The sequence below is a fragment of the Sinohyriopsis cumingii genome, chromosome 9 (genome assembly GCF_028554795.1).
Source record: "Sinohyriopsis cumingii isolate HCF-2022 chromosome 9, ASM2855479v2, whole genome shotgun sequence".
Lineage (NCBI taxonomy): Eukaryota > Metazoa > Mollusca > Bivalvia > Unionida > Unionidae > Sinohyriopsis > Sinohyriopsis cumingii.
Genome location: NC_142969.1, coordinates 11,776,786 through 11,789,457, shown reverse-complemented (window position 1 = coordinate 11,789,457; position 12,672 = coordinate 11,776,786). Strand labels below are relative to the sequence as shown.

The window sequence follows — 12,672 nt, the reverse complement described above, 5'->3', positions numbered from 1 at the left end:
TATAATTTTTTAGTTTTGAGATTTCAGGTCAAATATCCTGAAGTTTATAAAATTTAAGGTTTGAGGTGTGGTGCCAAATATCATGGAGTGTCTGTATTTAAGTGACTGAAGTTTGGAGTCAAATATTGTGAATTGTCTGAAGTTTGGAGTCAAATATTGTGAAGTGTCTGAAGTTTGTAGTCAAATTTTGTGAAGTGTCTGAAGTTTGGAGTCAAATATTGTTAAGTGTCTGAAGTTTTAAGGTTAGGGATCCTGTATTGTTAACACATTAACCCCTAGCGACGACTTAACGGGGCAGGAGGTAGTAGCCTACTGCTGAGCTCTGTAGCGTCATGGTCATGCATGATACACTAAAGTGGGTGGTATTATAGAAAGGTAGACAGATGTAGCTCTACAATGAAACCAAATAATCTGGAATATCTAGTTGCACTACAAAATACAGATTTAAAAAATCTCATTTTTTGGACCCAACTTTTTTTTACCCAAAATTCGCTCATGGTCGGAATCTGATTTTGTGTCTGGATTTTAGACAAACAGACAGATGAGCCTTTGCAAAAAGAAGGATAAGATGGGCATTTGGAATAAAGAGTGGTCTCCATACAAAAATAATGGCTCTGTTTAGCAAAAAAAATAAAAAAATAAAAATTAAAGAACTACAACTTTTACCCTTCTGCTCATGCGCAAGTCAAATAGTCAATGAAAAACAAAGTTTCTAACACAACTAGGCAGTAAGTTATTGAAAGATGACCAGGGATTTGGTGTTTTTGAGTCTATTCAGAAATAGCTTTCAAAATGTGTTTCCTACTCAATTTTCAGGCGAAAATGACAAAAAGCTCCAGGGGTTAATGTGTTAAGTGTCTATATTTTTTGGGGACATCTGGAATCGAATGTCTTTAAGAGTCCTTATTCCAATAAACTTCCTGCAACAAGGCTTGCTTAGAAGGTGTTGCTGTACTGACAACAAAAAATGAATACCGGTACACATGATCACTTACCTGCCATAATCATCACCACTATTAAACACTAATTCCTTAAGCAGCTAATTGTTGTTACTTCTGTTGTTATATACAGAGTGTTTTGCATATATACTCATTTCACATTAAAGTTTGACTAGTTACATACAGTATTCCCTCAGTGTAATGCCATTCATGGACTCTGAGTAGTGCCATAGGAGTGATATGCCCTGTGTACTCAGAGATGTTGAATAGGCCTGATGTGCCCTGGTGGTTCAGAGATGTGGAATAGCCTGATGTGCCCTGTGGACTAAGAGATGTGGAATAGGTCTGATTCACTATGTGGACTGTGAGATACAGAATAGGCCTGATGCATCATGTGGGTTCAAGGATGTGGGATTGTGATCTGTGGAATAGGCCTGATGCATTCTGTGGGCTCAGATGTGGAACAGGTCTCATACTCCCTGTGGGCTCAGAGATGTGGAATCAGCCTGGTATTCTCTGTGGGCTCAGAGATGTAAAATAGGTTCAACAGACTCTGTGGATTGTGAGATGTGGAATAGATTTGGTGTGCCCTGTAGGCTCAGAGATGTGAAATAGGTCTGGTTCACTCTGTGGACTGTGAGATGTGGAATAGGCCTGATGCACCATGCAGGCCCAGAGATGTGGAATAATAGGTCAGATTCACTCGGTGGATTGTGAGATGTAGAATAGGCCTGATGTACTATGTGGGCTTAGAGATGTGGAATAGGCCTAATATGCCCTAAGGGCTAAGAAATGTGGAATAGGCCTTATGCAACCTGTGGGCTTGGAGATGTGGAATATGCCTGATAAGCCCTGTGGGTTTAGAGATGTGGAATAGGCCTTATGCAGCCGATGGAATCCGAGATGTAGAATAGGCCTTATGTACCCTGTAGGCTTAGAGATGTGGAGCAGGCCTGATAAGCCCTGTGTGCTCAGAGATATGGAATAGACCTTATGCACCCAATGGAATCTGAGATGTAGGCCTTATGCACCCTGTAGGCTTAGACGTGGAATAGGCCTTATGCACCCTGTAGGCTTAGACGTGGAATAGGCCCAATGCAATCTTATGTAAACTCCAAGAAGCATGTTACTAAGGTAGGAGCTTGATCGTACAGTGATTAAAATGCCAGACACATCACAAATGGGTACAGAAGCATGTAATTGAGGCAGGAGCTTGATGGTACAGTGGTTAACATGCCAGACAGATGACAAATGGGTACAGAAGCATGTAATTGAAGCAGGAGCTTGATGGTACAGTGGTTAAAATGCCAGACAGATGACAAATGGGTACAGGTTCACATCCTTCCATCACAACAGCTAATAGAGCTGGGTACCACAAAATATTTTGTACCATGGTATATCTGGAAAATTATCTTTCTCTCTTTTATAGCAAAATAACACCATATTATATCCATGATATTATTTGGTAAAAATAATCATTATCTTTAGATAAAGAAAATAGTTCAGTTCAAAAGAAAATCATGCCCCCCTCCTCTAAAATTAAATGGCCAGTACATTATAGTAGACAAATTTGTTATGTGTATGTTAAATATTCTAACAAGTTGCAATCTAAAGACTGTAACTAAAGTGGGATGATTAAGCTTACACTGTGGCTGATACTGTGAAAGACATTGTGCTGGCATTCTAGAGCCTATCAATCAAAATAGGAAGTGCTGATACAGAAACCGACAATTTTGTAGCTATACTATTGATATCATATGCAGGGAAACTTTGCGTGGGATGCCAACACCCAGGCAAGATATTTATCATAGAGGACCTGTAAACATAAAACATTTTCAACAAATGAGAAAATATTTAATGAACAGCAAACAAGTGCTCTTTGAAAATTGTAGAGTGATTCTCAGTCTTACAAAGGAATACATATGTTTAATAAATTCATATATGTGACTGTTCCGGTGGCCTATTAAATAGAGCATCCGCCTTGGATGCAGGAGGTCACGGATTTGAACTCTGGCCGAGTAATATTTGAGACATAAAAATGGTATAACGGCTGCCTCGCTAGGTGCTCAGCATTAAGAGGTTAGTGTTAGAACTGGATGGCCTGATGTCAGAATAATGTGACTGGGCGGGACATCATTCTACATGTCTGCGACATGATGCACCAGTGCTAGACATCACTATAAACTGCCACACTGCAGACATCATAGTGATATGACTGAAATTTTGTTAAAGCTACTTTAAAATCCAAATCACAGACACCTTCATATATGCTGGTAAATAACTAAAACACCATGTGGACTTTGTTTTTGTGTTTTTGGGAGGTGAGGTTTCTGAAAAGTTAGAATGGGCTCAAATATGTTTCACAACATTCCAATTTGCCATCTGGCGTACACAATATGTGTAAAACATGTGAATAAAGAATCATAAACACAATTATATTTGTAATATTCACCATTAATTTGCAACAGATACAACTGTTTTGTAACAAGACTTTTTAAGAACTATGTTATGAATAATGAAAACATTAATATCACTGAAGTTGTAATAAGTTTCCTCTGGACTATAAGAAACTGCCATCGTACTGGAACTGTGCAAAAGTACAGTGTTACATACCAATGGTAAAAAAATACTGTTGTAAACTGGTATATCGGTAATACTGTGCAGCTCTATCAGCTAGGGTCAGCTACCATGACACACCCTTGGTCATGGCACTTAACTCGAAATAACCTACTTATGTTGATGTGCCATAATGAAAACCAATTCTTTTATTGAACAATTTATCTGATTTTGCTGAGCTCATTTACTCCTCCAACCATTTCAATTAATTAATCAAACATTAGGTAATGAAACATACCTAATAAGGCTTTTAACTCCTCGATAATCAGCAATCTTGGTACCAACCAAGTAAGGTCATGTATACAAGAAACAGCCCTAGTCAGCAATCTTCAACAGTCAAGCGTCACTTTAAGATGACATATCCCAAGGCCCCCTGCTTAAATCAATTGACAAGAGTCATCTTGAGATGGCATATCCCCAAGGCATCATGTTTAAGTCAACTGACAAGTCATCTTGAGATGGCATATTCCAAAGATCTCATGTTTAAGTCAACTGACAAGTCATCTTGATATGGCATATCCCAAAGACCCCATGCTTAAGTCATCTGACAGGTCATCATGAGATGGCATATCCCCTCATGTCAAGATGGCATATCCCCTCATGTCAAGATCCTTACTAAAAGTATTCAGTGTATTTTATGTGCAGCACTCTTAAATTATACTTATATTACAATTTGTTTCCATGGTAACAAATTAATAGTCAATGTAGTAAATTCTATGTAATAAATGGGATGTCTTTGCAACTTGCTTGAGATGCACACCACAATTTGGTTGAAATATCTTGAACAGTTTGCAACTCATGCTATACTGGAGTGTAGTGCTGCGCTCCCTTATTTTTATATATTCTTTTTCTATGCAATCACCATTATACGCACACCTGCGTATGATGATGATAATAATAATAATAATAATAATAATGCTTTTACTAGCATCCATTACATTTTTACAAGATGGACATGCAATTAAAAAAAATATACAACAAATATACAGTATATGTAAGTAGTAAAACTCTACATGGTAAAATCTACTACATAAAAGAAAAAAGTTAATATAAAATATAAAATGTTCGCTTAATCTTAATCTGGGCAACCACCTAAAAATGTTACACTGTCATTAAATAAGTTTTTTAATTAAAAATCTATAGAGGCATAAATTCTTAAAACTGAAACATTATCGTATATAATTGCTATTAAGTCAATTTGACTGAAAGTCTAAACCACCACCCTCCATTCTAGGGCTGCAACAAGATAATTTGGGTATGACCCTCTTATAATTCAAGGTGGGTTTGATTTTTGCAAGTCAAATTTGTCTGCAATGGGTGACAAGTCAAACGAATAGATGGATAGACTTACTGGACAAATAAAGACAAAATTATTGAATGATAAATACATTAGTATTACTATATTGAGTTGATTATGTACAAATAAAGTGACAAATTACAATCTGTTGATCTTCATGTAATGAAATCCTTAACACATACCATTTTCAATCCATTTATATAATAAATCCATGGACTGAATTATAATGCCATATGCAGGTATAAACTTAAATCCCCATCAGCCTTGGCATCGGAATAAGCCTTAATGGATTTACTGGCGAATACGTGCCCATTCTGATGCTACTCTAGAACCCACTCGTTCAAACCAAATTCCCAATTTGCATAAGGGCTTTCCATTATTCGAATTTTCTTCAGATGTCTGGCACTATCAAACAGAACAAACATTTTCTTGCACCAGTCATGCACCTGTTTCTCTGATACACCAAATGCACATTCTGTGGCACTATTGCTGTTTTTCTTTAGCTTAAATGCTCCATTGTACACATTACATATTATTTTTCCCCAAAATAAGCTTAGCTTAGCAAATTTACTATTTATCATCTGAGTAACAAAATACAATGTAACTGGAAGAACACAGACTAATAACAAAGTACAATGTCACTGGCAGAACACTGACTATTAACAAAATACAATGTCACTGGCAGAACACTAACTATTACCAAAATACAATGTAACTGGCAGAACAATGACTATTAACAAAGTACAATGTAACTGGCAGAACACTGACTATTAACAAAGTACAATGTCACTGGCAGAACACTGACTATTAACAACGTACAATGTCACTGGCAGAACACAGACTATTAACAAAATACAATGTAACTGGCAGAACCTGACTATTCATAAACTTGGGCTGTTATTTATGTAAAGGTTGAGCTTGGGGTCTGTAAAAGACACTTTGATCTTTATTTTTATTAAATCTCATTGAAGGACTGCTATAATTGAACTGGTGTTGACTGCGTTGTATAATCAAAGGGACTCAACATGGCATTGAACAAGTATGAAAGCACACTCAAAGGACCGTTCACTTGGCAAAACATAGCAATGCAGTGTTTATAACTACAATAGACATTTTTGTTATTATTTTGTACGTGCATATCTTCCAATTTCTCAATCATGAAATGAAATAAGGATTTCATGATTCACGGGATCATTAGAGTTTACATGAGAGTATCTTCACGATAACAGAGTATTTGCAAATCGTGCTTAGTGTTACTTATATCTTATTTATTCACAAAAAATCTTATCCAAATTTTGCCTTATTGTTTTAGAAAATCGCATTATTCAATATTATATTTCACTTTGAGTTGATCCACACGCTTACAAATTACTGTTTTTCAGTAATATAATCGATCTTACATATTAGTGTAACCATTATGTATATGAAAAGACACACACATTTATCGATGGCACATAACCAGCATTTATTCACACAACTGCCACAGGACCATGAAAGAATGATCAAAATAAAGGCAACAATTCTGAATATAGATAGACTAAGATCATCAATGATCTATTTTAGGTTTGTGTTTTGGCTTATTAAGATAATAATTTCCCATAAGTTGGCAAGCTGGTTACTTTGGCATCTCCTTCATTTTTAATTGGCAGATTTTTTTTTTGTTTTCCATCAGCAATCCAAGCCAGTTAAACATTTGAACCCTGAGACGTCTTGGGTATGATGGAATTTGGTTTTGTAGAAAAGTGCTTTGATGTTTAATTCCCCTGTATTCCATAACGTTAGCATGATTACCTGTGTGAATGGTTATGGTGTCTAACATCATAGCAAACTAAAACGAAGTTCTGACAGTATTAAAATTATTTTCAAAGCATCATTCCTGAAACGTCTTTGTCGTATTTTGGAGATATTTAAGTTTAGTGCAGTGGTGTCTATGATTCGAATCTGAGTTATGTATTTCATTCAGCACAACACCTTCAATATATGTGCAGTGACGCCATATGTATAAATGTGCACTGAACCAAATAGTTGTTTTTCGTTGTTGTCATTCAATCACATTTTACCAGTTACTAAGAAAACTCTGGAAAATTAAATAAATTTATTGAATTTTCAAAAACAAATTATGTTGACTTATAATATTTCCATGTAATAATTAATGATTTGAGTCCCTTAACAATCAAGTAGTCACTTTTATGCTTTGTTGCAATCGATAAAATACATAAATTGACTGGTAGAAAATACACTGAATGACTAATAATACATGAAACAACTGCTGTAATTTGTGTCCCAACATTTAGAGGTCCTGAAAAAATTTACTTTTGAAAATAATTATGGGTGTCCTAAGTCCAATAGTGTCCCAAGATTTACAGTCATTGTGGTAAGGTCAGATTTTAAATGTTTTTGTTTTATCTTGTTTATAAGATGACCCAACTCTGCATTAATATATTTTTTAGAAAAAAGGTCAACTTGTAAGCAAGTTTATATGATAAGTACTTGTTTTATATCATGCTGCAAACTATTGCACAAAAGTGCACCAGTGTTGATAAAAGAATCCCTAAAATACTCTGTCTAAAGATTTGGTATATATAAATCACTGTTTTCACTCAACCATGTGCTAGTAATGTTCCTTACAAACTTAAAGACATCAAGGTACTCTGTGCTAATAATGTTCCTTACAAACTTAAAGACATACTCTGTGCTAATAATGTTCCTTACAAACTTAAAGACATCAAGGTACTCTGTGCTAATAATGTTCCTTACAAACTTAAAGACATCAAGGTACTCTGATGCCAGGTTATTCAAGACCTTCAAAGTAAGAACAGTTTTTTCTTTAAAAAAAATACCAAACAAAATCCTTAATTGGCATCCAATCATGAGTGGTGATAAAAGATAATGCAGATGTTAAAATATCTTTGACTTTTAAAATCACCCTGGCTGCTGTGGTACATGTACCAAGATGGATAAAAGAAGAAAAAAAAAAAGAAGACAGACTCATCTACATCTGCTACCCTGTCAAAATGTCTCCTGTAAGACAGAAGGATTTGTCAAAAAGATTTCATTTATAGTAAGTTTGTATTTAGAATGTATGTTAGGAGGTAACAGACATCATGACTTTTATTTATAAAGTATATTAGTAAATGATAAGAATCATGACTTGTATCTACAATGTATATTAGTAAGTGACCGGCATCATGACTTGTATCTACAATGTATATTAGTAAGTGATAGAAAATGATTTTTAATAAACTTGTGCAATGTATATTGGCAAGAGATAGGCATCTTGGCATATATTTACAAAATGGGAAATGACTGACATCATAAGTTTTCCTCCAGAAATGAAAGTGTGAATGGTGGATGGATGATGAAAACAAAATGATAAAAATAATGAAACTCAAGTATTGTGAATGGCATCCACCATATCCACATTACATGCTACGTGTATCAAATTTCACTGAAACACCTTAAATGCTTTCTTTAGCTTGCCCAGAAACAAAGTGTGGATAATAAATAGATGGATATTCCAACAACAACAAGCAACATTACAAATAAAGAAAAGTTAATAACAAAGGGAAATTATTAACACTACTGTTTTAACATGTCCACCTACTCTCATAGAAATGTCTTAAAGAAGAGTCTTGCCCTGGAAATGAAACTGTTTGACTTTTTAGATGGTAAATACCATGTCAGAACAAACAATGGTAACATGGTACCAATTAAAACACATGTTCAAAAAATAAACAGATACAAAATTATGACAAAAACTGAAAAAGCCATTGAAAATACCTAAATTGAAACATTGTAAATAGCAACCAATGCATTTGAACTACATGTAGTACTATAATAAGTGGGGGGGGGGCAGAGGTGGACTGACAGGTCATCATCAATTAATCCACTGTCGGTGTCATTAGGACAGTGGAAGAGTACTCACTACATTCACTTGTGGCATACAACATCCTGATTCAAAATAATGCATTTATTTGAGGCAAAGAAAATAATATGTGTGTTTTATTCAGTCAGCCAACTATCCCCATCAGTCAGTATCGATCCTAGCACCTTTTTCCTCCATGGTAAAAAATATAAAAAAAATCAAGTTAAATACATACAATGTTAAAAAAAACTTAGGACACGCCTACCCTAATTTTAAAATCAGGGCAATTAGAAACACATGGGGGGGGGGGCCATATGATAATCCTGTATCTCATTTTTATAACGTTTTTGCAAATACAGTATTTGTTAAAGATACATTCAACTGTAAGAGCAAACTTTTTGAAAACTTGATAAGACTGACCACGGTCTTATCATAAAACAGATACCGTACTGTATGTTGCATTTATTATAACATGTATGCAAGTGTAAAGAACAGTCACTGCTGAGCATGATATATTCACAAATTTAGCCAGACTGCAAATTTTATCAACATTATCATTGATTTTGTTACGTGTACATGTATGCAGCGTTGCACCAAGGATCCCAAGTGCATGGGACACTGAGTATCCCATCCTCCAAATTTAGGAAAAACACTACAATTTAAAAGGACAAAACAAAATATTAGATAATACCCAATGCACAATGAGTGTTAACACATTAACCCCTAGCAACGACTTAACAGGGCAGGAGGTAGTAGCCTACTGCCGAGCTCTGTAGCGTCATGGTCATGCAAGATACACTAAAGTGGGTGGTATTATAGAAAGGTAGACAGATGTAGCTCTACAATGATACCAAATAATCTGGAAAATCTAGTTGCACTACAAATTACAGATAAAAAAAAAACTCATTTTTTGGACTCAACTTTTTTCAACCGAAAATTTACCTGTGGTTGGAATCCGATTTTGTGTCCAGATTTTTAGAATTTTTGGTCTCAGATCTAAGGCAAACCGGTATGAACTGCAAACAGACAGATGAGCCTTTGCAGAAAGTAGGATAAGATGGGCATTTGGAATAAAGAGTGGTCTTGATACAAAAATAATAGCTCCGTTTAGCACAAAAAAAACTCCCAACTTTTACCCTTCTGCTCATGCGCGAGTCAAATATCCAATGAAAAACGATGTTTCTAACACAACTAGGCAGTATGTTATTGAAAGATCACCAAGGATTTGGTGTTTTCGGATCTATTCAGAAATAGCTTTCAAAATGTGTTTCCTACTCGATTTTCAGGCAAAAATGTCAAAAACCTCCAGGGGTTAATGTGTTTACAGAATGAGAGAATGAGACAATTTTATTTGCTCTAACAGTTCTGCCATTTTAACTTTGTAGACAGCACTGTACTATCATCTTATCTTTAGACTTGCATTTTGTAATAAATGCTGTACCAAGTGCTCATGTAAATCATGAAAACATTGGCATGTTGGAATATCTGGTTCACCTGAAATGAACTACACTGAAATATTCCATTCCGGAGCTTGCTCAAATTCTACTTTAGTGTCCACTCATTTCCATTAGTTTCTGAAAAAAGTGCAGGAAACCCATGATTATCACTCATGGTGCAACACTGTATGCACGCTGCCACTGGACGCATCAAGACATAAATAACCTCATGGTCATCATGCAAGGTGCAACACTGTATGCACATTGCCACTGGTAGTATCAAGACTATAAAAAACGATGATGATCGCTCAAGGTGCAACACTGTATGCACATTGCCACTGGTAGTATCAAGACTATAAAAAACGATGCTGATCACTCAAGGTGCAACACTGTATGCACATTGCCACTGGTAGTATCAAGACTATAAAAAACGATGATGATCGCTCAAGGTGCAACACTGTATGCACACTGCCACTGGTAGTATCAAGACTATAAAAAACGATGCTGATCACTCAAGGTGCAACACTGTATGCACATTGCCACTGGTAGTATCAAGACTATAAAAAACGATGATGATCACTCAAGGTGCAACACTGTATGCACATTGCCACCGGTAGTATCAAGACTATACAAAAAACATGATCACTCAAGGTGCAACACTGTATGCACACTGCCATCGGACATTTCAAAATAAAAACCATGATGATCACTCGAGGTGCAACACTGTATGCATACTGTCATTGGACATTTCAAAATAAAAACCATGATAATCACTCGAGGTGCAACACTGTATGCACACTGCCACTGGACACATCAAGACATAAATAACCTCATGGTCATCATGCAAGGTGCAACACTGTGTGCACATTGCCACCGGTAGTATCAAGACTATACAAAAAACATGATCACTCAAGGTGCAACACTGTATGCACACCGCCATCGGACATTTCAAAATAAAAACCATGATGATCACTTGAGGTGCAACACTGTATGCATACTGTCATTGGACATTTCAAAATAAAAACCATGATGATCACTCGAGGTGCAACACTGTATTCACACTGCCATTGGATGTATCAAAACAAAAACAAAAACATGATCATCACACAAGGTGCAACACTGTACGCACACTGCCATTGGATGTATCAAGACAAAAAACATGATGATCACTCAAGGTGCAACAATGTATGCACACTGCCACTGGATGTATCAAAACAAAAACAAAAAACATGATCATCACACAAGGTGCAACACTGTACGCACACTGCCAATGGATGTATCAAGACAACTTTATGTGATGAACTAAATTGCAACTGTTCACCAGAAAATATAAAGTGTAATAAAACAATTTAGAACAATGAACTGGGTATTACGATACATAAAACAGGTTCAAAGGAATGAACATAAATTATGACAAACTGACAACCACGTTTCTTTTATACAATCACAAATACCAATATCCCAATTAAAAAATATACAATCTGAACTTAAATGTTTTATCCATTTTTCTTTTTATTATCTCCTAACTGAGTACTGATTAGAACAATTCACAATACATTTCAAATGAAACTATTTTGCAATCAAAGTTGTACCAGCACTTTCTAATGAAATAATTGTGTGCAGTAATAGACCGAAATTATCTAACTATCAGAGGATGATATCATATTTAGTCTAGTCATTTCCTCTTGAGATTAAATCTTCATTGCATCCATTTACACAACGAAAAGGACAATATAACTAAATATAGAAAAGTGCCTATTATTAGAAATACAAACTAGTAACAGACTAGACTGAATGCCATCAACTTGAAAGCAACACATTCCATAAGGCCAAAAATACAATAATTTACACTAGGTTGGCATTATATATGAATGTTACAGCAACGTATGTATGAATGTTACAGCAACGTATGTGGCAAAATGTCTGTCTTCCAATCAGGAGAATGATACTTTGTTGTGGGCTTGTAGGGACTGTACTAAGTCAATTCCCTTTTTTGCCTCTCGAGTAATCCAGTTATGAATCGTAGATTTGGGAACACCAAAAACTTGGCTGGCTTTTCGTATGCTCAAGTTTCCTGCCTTAACCTCAGCAATGGCACATTCTAAATTATTCTGGGTATAGTGATGGTTGTGTCTGTTACAGCCACATGTTGGAGCATGGCCATTCCCCCTGAAATTAGGGATAAAAGTTTTGAGCCCAAAATCTTCCAAGCTTTCATGTGGCAACTACAAGTGTTAAGTTACATTTTTTTAGTTAAAGAGACTGGAAGCAAAAAAAAATTTTAATTTTCAGTTACAAACCGTGACTCTGTTCAGAGTTTGCAATGGACGAAACAATAAAAGGTTAAGTAACTGAACAACAAACAATTAGATAAATATTAAGTAGCCCTGCGCTTGAGAAAATTAATTGCCCTGCAGATGAGGGCATGCAAAAGAAGTCAAAGTATAGGCTGCAACAATATGTGGGTATATTTCATTTTTTTTTGGTAATTTCATGAATCTGATACAAATACTTTTTTTT

At 35.5% G+C, this 12,672-nt stretch overlaps 1 protein-coding gene across 9 annotated transcripts in view; it reads right to left on the bottom strand.

Annotated features, from left to right (window-relative positions):
• The window catches only part of LOC149791267 (uncharacterized), a 122,632-nt gene that overhangs the window by 71,638 nt on the left and 38,322 nt on the right, over positions 1–12,672 (bottom strand). The window contains exon 5 of one of the 9 annotated variants that reach the window (XM_089969773.1): positions 10,608–12,321. The exons of the other annotated variants lie outside the window; for them this stretch is intronic. Within the exon in view, the coding sequence (XP_089825899.1) occupies positions 12,087–12,321 (235 nt within the window). The 3' untranslated portion in view covers positions 10,608–12,086. Of the gene's footprint in view, positions 1–10,607; positions 12,322–12,672 lie in introns of those variants that run through there. 9 annotated transcript variants of the gene reach the window in all.